The sequence below is a fragment of the Plasmodium cynomolgi genome, chromosome 12 (assembly GCF_000321355.1).
Source record: "Plasmodium cynomolgi strain B DNA, chromosome 12, whole genome shotgun sequence".
In the NCBI taxonomy this organism is placed as follows: Eukaryota; Apicomplexa; class Aconoidasida; order Haemosporida; family Plasmodiidae; genus Plasmodium; species Plasmodium cynomolgi.
Window position 1 is genome coordinate 1,889,571 of NC_020405.1, and position 8,669 is coordinate 1,898,239.

General features: G+C 39.8%; 2 protein-coding genes across 2 annotated transcripts; one reads left to right on the top strand and one right to left on the bottom strand.

Moving 5' to 3' along the window:
* Nucleotides 1-3,136: 3,136 nt before the first annotated feature.
* Nucleotides 3,137-6,523, top strand: PCYB_125280 (hypothetical protein; the record flags this gene model as incomplete). Its single annotated transcript, XM_004223861.1, has 2 exons — nt 3,137-5,069; nt 5,097-6,523. 2 exons carry the CDS (start codon nt 3,137-3,139, stop codon nt 6,521-6,523), a joined length of 3,360 nt encoding a protein of 1,119 aa, XP_004223909.1.
* A 1,539-nt stretch (nt 6,524-8,062) lies between these two features.
* PCYB_125290 (hypothetical protein) lies at nt 8,063-8,449 on the bottom strand (the record flags this gene model as incomplete). Its single annotated transcript, XM_004223862.1, has 2 exons — nt 8,391-8,449; nt 8,063-8,282 (listed from the first exon to the last, which is right to left on the bottom strand). A coding segment is annotated over exon 2 (219 nt), but the record flags the coding sequence as incomplete, so codon positions are not given.
* Between the last annotated feature and the right edge of the window lie 220 nt (nt 8,450-8,669).

An 8,669-nucleotide genomic window follows, 5' to 3' on the forward strand; every position in this document is an offset into this window, starting at 1 on the left:
CAAGACATAATCGCCTATCCCTGTCTCCCCTTTTTTTTTCGCTCATTTTTTTTTTTAAGTGTACTTTTATAAGTATAATATACCATACTTGGACAAGTATGTTTTATCACAATGACTTATATATCTCATATCCAGAGATAGAGATATTTTTGTTTGATATAATATATTTAATTATTCATCAAAGAAAAACTTGCGCTGTATTTTTACGCGTGCTGTGTGTATATTAACAACCTATACATGTGCACGCTTATTTTAGTGGACCCAATTTTTTTCCTATTCAACAAGAATTTTTTTAAAACTGTAACAATTTTTTAAAGAAGAATCTATTTATTTATTGCAAATGAATGGTTACCCTTGTCAAATTGGCGCTTACGGTTAGAGTGTATACAAATAGGTGCACCCGCCGCGTAACCGTGCTTACCTCCTACATGTTTAAATTTTTCATTTTCTGACGAACTTCAATCGCGTCGTCCTGCGTGCCCAAGTATTTACCCTCTTGATAAATTATGTAGCCATTATTAAGGGATACACGAATCCGTATGGCGAAACTGCTTCCAGCACCTTTTGCAAAATTAAGGGAGGCCCCTCTCATTCGTTTGTAGACGAAAAAACGTGTTCTGCCAACCTCCCCGTGTAGTACCATTTTTAATGGGCAAAATTCTCCAATGCGAAGTTCCCTTTTCGGCACGTTTCCTTAATCCCGTTTTAAGTGCGCACCGGTGGCTAACTCGTTTAGCAAGTGCGTCCATTCGTTTATGCCTCTATGCGTTTATGCATCTAAGCGCCTATGCGTCTATGCGTTTATCCATCCAAGTGCCTATGCGTCTATGCGTTTATCCATCCAAGTGCCTATGCGTCTATGCTTCTACCCATTTTTGCCTCGCGACGAAATAATCACAGGCGTTTGGCCTATTTCTCGAAACGCCTCCTCAGCGCGTAAAGCGGAGTGAAAACGACAGAATCGTTCTGCCTTTAAGCGTGTGTCCATAGCGCGTTATTTACCTCGCTCGCGTGCGCCATTTTGTTCGCGTGTTTGAGGAGCGTTTTTTTATTCTTTATCCCTACGTCGGTGCGCGCTTGTGTGTGTTATGTTCGTACATTTTTTTTCTCACTTGAATGGGCAGCACGCAGAAAGAAATATTTCTATGCACATTACATTCCGTCTTCGCAAAAGGATATTCAAAAAAAGTGGAAAGGTTATTTGTACATTCGTATACATAAATATGTGTATGTGGGTACACCTTTTTGGGTAGATCCCCTCCATTTTGAAATATTCAACGAAAAAGTGCGTCCTTTTGCAATGAGGGGAAAATATACATAAAAAAAAGGGACACACAAATGAGAAACTTCATTTTGCTATTCCTGCCATTAATGGCGAACGTGAACTCTTGACAATTAGGGACAATTGTGCCAAAAAAAAAAAAAAAAAAAATTAAAACATTAAAGCATTAAAACATATTTTTTGTTAGCTCCCCACGAATTGGCCTATATTTTATACATTTCGCGCGCCTTAAAGGTGGCATTTTTCCTCAAGTGTGATATGCCCTTTTTCAAATATAATTGGACCGTATTTTTCTTCCTTTCAAATTTACCCGCTTTCGTGAAAAGAACGAGATAAGGAAAATACTCCCAGGTAAGTAAAGCAGTTACTGAGGGGCCAAGAGCTGAAACGTAAGTGGGTCACGCACAAATTTGTATAATAATGCGTGCATGTATATATATCATTTTTTTTACTTATCTGCGTGTTTGTCCCGCGCTTGCCTTGCGCTTGAATTGATAAATTTGAAAAATAGCATCGTGAAAATTGCGGAAAGTTTGCAAGAAAAAATTGACGTCTGCGTTGAAAATTTCACCGCAATTCTCGCCGTAATTCCCGCCGCAATTCTCGCCACAGTTCTTGTCGCTTTTTTCCCCATTTTTTTCTTGCCCCTCAACCTCGTCATTTTTCCTTTCATGAATGCTTAAACTGCATTTTTTCATTTTTTAAGGTTTCCTTTTTTTTTTTTCACTTACGGATAATTGTTAAAATGAGAAGCACGCCGAAAAAATATTTTTTTCCCCTTTTAATTTAACGTAAAAGAGGAATTGCTCATACGTGAGGGCATAAAAACGAACATATGTGATGTACTTACAGGCCGCGCTCGTGTATGTATAATTCCGTATGTGAGAATTCGTACGTTCATATATGCATACGTTTGTATGCAAACGCTTATATGCACGTACGTACGCACGTGATTACGAAGGGTTAACTGAGAAGTGGTGAATCGAAAGGGGGAACATCCAAGCTGTGAGCTGCAAAGAGGGGGGTGCCGCTTTGTAAACGTGAGAAAGGAGAACAATTGGTAGCAAATGTAAGACAAAAAAAAAAAAAAAAATGAAAAAAATATTTTTTTTGCTTCCTACTCGTTATTGCCAACTCAGTGACTCTTCATTGCAGCGGTGGCGATGGCGATCAGGGAGTGGTTTTTAAGGAGAAAAATTTAAATACAGAAAAGGGGGCAGAGGAAAGGCTTATTAACAGTGATGTGTGCGGTAGTGGGAATGGCACCATTGTGGGGCTGGCCAAGGACCGTGCTTTCAGAATACTAAATGCGGGCGCAAACGGAAGTAGCCACGGGAACGGCGATGGAAGCAAGAACTCGTACGACAGTGACGATTCGGATGACGACTCGGATGACGATGAAGAAGATGAAGAAGAAGAAGACCAAGACAATAACGAGAACAATTTTGAAGTGCCCATAAACTGCACAGATGGAGAGTGCCTGAACTCCATGGATGATATTAACAAAATAATTGATGATAAAAAAAAAAATTAAAAAACAAGAAGAAGAGAGGAAAACCTTTGCAGATAATAAAACCAAATGTAAACCATACCGAACTGATAATCATTGAAGAAAATTTAGAAATCCTGAAAAGTATCGAAAAGCCAATCGCCATCGTATCCGTTTTGGGAGATATGCACACAGGGAAGTCCTTCCTCCTAAATTTGCTTAACGAACACGTGGTGAAGGACGTGAGTAAAAGTGAAAAAAATATCGAAAAAGGATTCAAAGTAGGAAATGATATCACGGCGAGTACATACGGTATATGGATTTGGTCAGAGCCAATTAAAATCACCGTAGGAAAGTTAAAAAAAATGTATGACTATATTGACAAAAATTTCACAAACTTTGTAAAAAATTATGAATACGAGAAGGATGAATATAATGAAGAAATTATAGATTTACTGAACTTGTACAAGACAGATGATTGGATTGCCAAAATTGATGAATTAAATTTGGCCGAGTCGGAAGAAGTGAATTTAATCCTAATGGATACACAGGGGTTGAACAGCCCAAATGTGAATAAGCGCTATGACGAAATATTGTACGCCCTTACCAATTTAATATCGACCGATATTATCTTTCTCACGATGAAGATGATTAACAATAAGGACTTGGAATTTATAGAAAATATCACAAAGGATGCCAATTTGTTTATGCTCAGAGCGTATACCAGATCGAACGGATCCACTTTTTCTATAAAGAAAAATAATTTTGACAAAATTTTGGACCATATGGATAACATCGAAAATAACTCTTTAATTTTGGAAAGCATCGCTTCGAAGAATCTGATGTGGGTGGTCCACGATTTTAGTCAACGGCTGGACGTGCGAAAGGGGAAGCTGTGGCTCGACATTTTGTTAAACTCCGATCGGAGAGACCTTGACATCAAGTATTGGAAGAAAATCATATCCAACAAGAGCAAGGAGAAGTACGACGCGTATACGACGAAGCAGAAAAAAATCGCCTACCTGAGTTACGCCGATGGTGGTGCTTCTTCGAACTATGCTTCTTCGAACTACGCTGCTGCGAACTACTCTGCTGACCAAAGTGGAAGCGCCGTGGCGGAAACGTCTTCCAACTACAAACTGAACGTTCTGTACAAAAACATAGACTGCGTGTTGCTCAGAAATATGTACAACAACAAGGAGTTCGATTTTACGAATGCAAATTTGTCGGACCTGAATGATGAGTACAAGAATGACGTGATTCTACTAAGGTATAAAATTTACCTGAGGGCATTGCTGTTCCCAAAGAAAACTTATTCTAATGTTCAGATGAGTTACTTAATGGGAAAAATGAAGAAGGAGCAACAGATGCGCAATCAGAAGGAGGAAAAAGGTGGGGGTGCAAAAAAAAATAGTGATGAGGGAGAGAATAGTAGCAGTAGTTACGGCACCGAGATGAGTAATAGATACATGTCGGGACATGACGTGTACGACTTTATCACGTTCTTAGTCCGATCAGCCAACCAAAACCTTTTTACAAATGTCAATCAGTTTTTTAAACAATTCAAAATTAACAGGGCAGAAATTAGTAGAAACGATTTGGTATTTCTGTACAAAAAGTATCTCCTACAATTTATGGAAAATGAAGATGTCGAATTTATTAGCTACCTGAATGATGAAGGAGACGATTTAGCAACCAGTCTGGGAAACAAATTCAGTTCACATGAGAGAAAGAGTACCTTCGAAGAGGAAGAACTGTTTGGGGAGGACTTCTCGGAGGAGGAAAAAAAAAACACAGAGGAACGAACCGATATGTATAAGCTCCCCCCACTATTGAACGAAATTAGAAAGTACGAAGAACTCATAAGGGAACAAATTTTAAACATCTGGTATAAGTACACAGAGAGCGATTTTCATGATGAGGAGGAGAAGGAGCTAATCAAAGATATCGAAACAAATTTGTATGAAAGGTTGGACCAAATAAAAAACGAAATGGTAGAGTTAGGAGAAGCAAATATTAAAAAATTTTGCAAAATTGCATGTGAAGACGCGTTGCAAATTGTTGTAGAGGACATCAAAATGAAGAGCGACCAGTACCCCATCAAACAGAAAGATCTTATGAACTTCTTCGAATCGGTTAGCTACAATTTGTTGAAATATTTAGAAAAAAAACTCTCCAAAAGTTCAGAAAAATTAGACCTAATATATTATAAGGATGAAATTTGCAGCCCCTTGATAAATAGCACCTTCCAAGAATTTTACTATTTAAAAAAAAAAAATATTACGTTGAATGAAAACCGTTTGAAGTCTCATTTTTCTAATGCAGTGTCCAAGGGGAAGGAAGTGTTCGAAATGCTGGCAGAAAGTACTGATAACATAACCGAATATTTCAAGAGCAAGAATTTGTTTTATGCCATTTTGGACAAATGGAATGCGGAAGCGGTTAATGTCTACATGACCTCCTTGAGCGATTTTTCAAAGGAGGAAAAAGAAATCAGTGAAGAATATCTAATCATTCTTGACAACGATATAAAAATTCTGAAGCAAAAAGCCATGGAGAAATGGCACAACCATTGTAAGGATAAAACCAGCGCTCTCTTCAATATGCATAAAGGCAATTTGAAGAAAAATTTCCTCGAAAATTTCAACTTCCCACTAGACGAACTAGTACTACAGGATATATTCCTAAGTCTTAAAGGGCAGGAAGAACTCAAGTACATGGATATCTACTGCTCAAATGAAGAGTCCTGGCAAGGAGAGTACAAAAAATTTCTCCTACTAACAGATGAGGTATACAAATTTATAAAGGATGAAAATTTGAAAGCTATTCAGATAACCTGTCAGCAACCATTGGACGATTTAAAAAATGGAATAAGACATGAAATCCATAAGTACTACCTGTGGAGGTCTCTAAAAAATGAGCTATATAGTAGAGCGCTCGTTGTACTATCCAGTAACATTGAAAATATTTACCTAAAAAATCAAAGAGAAAACAAAATACAGTCCTCTATAGAGGAAAAGCTGAGTACGAAAAATACACACTATAGGAAAATCTCGAAAGAATTAATGAGTAAAGTTATAAACAGATGGTTAAATAATGACATATATAATATATACTACCCTATTATCAGGAAACAGCTGATTCATAAAATTATTTGCTACTTAGGAATGCTTATTTTGTTGTTCATAACATGCCTAGTGTTGTACTTTAAAAAATTTCACATCAGTTTTTTCTTCTTGATAATAATTTCGCTCTTTATGATATTTGGATACGCTCAAATATCACTCTACGTGAAGAAATTCTTCCGACATGTGGTCTTCTACTTTTACGAAGGAATTGCTAACGTGTTTGGAACGGAGGGCGCCATAGTTTTCACCATTCTGTTCATCAGTGTAACGGCTATTTACCTGTACAACTATCACATTGTGAGAATTAAGAATAAGGTGGCAAAAAATACAAAGAAGATTTTCCAGTCTCAAAATCTTATGAACTTGTCAGGGATGAATGGATTTAAAGATATGAATGCCAATTCGAAGACGAGGATATTCAAACCGAATATAATGAAGTACTCGGATTACGACAATAGGGATGGAAAATACCTCACGTCCAACCTCACGCAGGATTATAAGATGCACAATGATGCCTCTCAGTTTATCGACCTTAAGAGTAGGGCGAATCGAGTCAACAAGATGGACGACTACCCGACGTATAACAACCCCAGCAAGTTTCAGCGGCGCTCCTACTTGGATTAGTGCGCCCAGGGAGGGGGGCGGCCCAATAGTGGAGGAGCAGCCCAGTGGCGGATGAGCTGCCCATTTGTGGAGAAGCAACCCATTGGTGGAGGAGCTTCCCAATAGTGGAGAAGCTACCCATTGGACGGTAAAAAGGGATAAATGTTGCACCACGTAACTTCGAGCCCCATTTTGTTGCCTTCCCCCATACCTTGCGTACATTTTTTTCCCCCCCTCTTTTTGCGTGTTTTCACTACGATATCCATTTTTATACCAATTTACAGAAATATAATACGCGCATGAAGATGCACAAATTTTGTTTCCCACAGCATTGGCAGCAGATAATTGGGCCCACTAATCCTGGATGAGCATATATCGTCCCCCTGGCGTACTTTGTTTAAATATGAATTGCCATTTTTTCCTCTTTTTTTTTTTTTTTGCTGCCCAGTCAGGGGTGCAGTGCGTCTCCCCCTGCACACTGCACCTTTTATGCTGTGCCCCCTCCGCGGGGGGATCCATTTTGAATTCCAGCCCTCCATGCAGAATTGCAAAATGTAAATTGTAAAATGCACATTGTATAATGCACATTCCAAAATGCACATTGTGAATTTTAAATTTTAAATTGTGAAATGCCCATTGCGCGCCGCAAATTGCAAATTTTACGTTTATGCTTTTCACCTATTTTTAATCCCTTTGCATCCCCCCCGCGCTGTACCCTTGGTTTACCACCAAACTGCACCTGCCCCTTGTGCCGCCAGGTGTGCATTATCCCCACTGCCGCGCGGCGGCCAGCGCATCTGCCCTGTGTATCCCATTTCTTCACCTCCCATTTCTTCACCCCCCATGCTGCACATCAGTGGACTGTGCCTGTATTAGTCTGCATGCAAAAATTAGAGTAAAGGAGACGTGCGCGCTCCCCTATCTTATCCTTTATTAACGAGCGCAGTCTTTTTTACCCACCTACTCGTGTTCGCCTTTTTATATGAATACCAATTTTTTGTTTTAATTTTTTTTCCCCCCAAAAATAAGACTTACTCATTTGGGTATGAAAAGATCGTATTAGTTGTTTTAGTGGGCTGTACCCGCGCGTTTTTTTTCGCGGGTCCTTTGCTGTAAGGACCCCGCCCCATTTGCAATTCTGAGTAGGGAAAAAGGGAGCGGGAAAACGGGAGTGGTAAAAAGGGAGCGGTAAAAAGGGAGCGGTAAAAAGGGAGCAGGAAAAATTTACGCAAAAAAATGAATCCCTGTGGGGACAAAAATGGGGCCACGAATCGGTCGCCCCGTGGATGGAGAATAAGCAAAATGGAGGGGAGAGGCTATCCTCTGGGACGTCTTTTTCATTGCCACGCTACGGATGATAAATACTGTGCAGCATGGGGTGTAGGAATGGTGAAGCTTTCCACGCAGTTCCTTCTTTGTACTTCCCACCCCCCATGATTTAATCCCCCCACCTTGCGCACATTCTGCAGAAAGGGATGATAGGTGGTCCCCCCTGGGTGGGTGTTCTGGCACAAAAAAAGGTGGGTACCCTCATATGTGTCTGTATATAGCCCCACCTTCAGGTGGCCCTTTTCCCTGTGTATAGGGTATTCCTTGTGTCATCTAGGCCGATCCGATCGTGTACGTAGTTCACACTTTTGCTGCAGGTTCGTTCAAAAATGTGGACTTCTGGGACGCATTTGCTTATATCGTCATCATACTTATGCAAGCACAAAATTAGGGGTTGCATGTTGCACACGATTTGTTCCTTCAGCTTCGAGCCGACTTTGAATTCCCCCATCTGTGGCGTACGAAAGTGGACAAACGGCCGTATCGCTATGACTCTGTGTATCTACGCACATATGTATATGCCTTACTTATGTATGCTAGCTGCACGGACAAACTGAACTTGGGCAAACGTTATACTACCATCGCTTGGTTGGTCTTCCGCCGGGAGCTCCAACCCTGCTGTAAAAGCGTGGGAGAATGGTTAAGTGAGTACATATGGGTTACATAAGCATGTTCGCTTGCGCATGCGTGCCCTTTCTTCCGTGCGCATACTTCTTAAACACACACCTGTTTTGCTTGATTATGTAGGATCAGATCTTTACCTTTTTTAAAAAGGAAGGCAAATAAATTTTCGCCGTGATTGGAGGCGCTTCTTTTTTTTTAGAATTTTTTTTTTTTT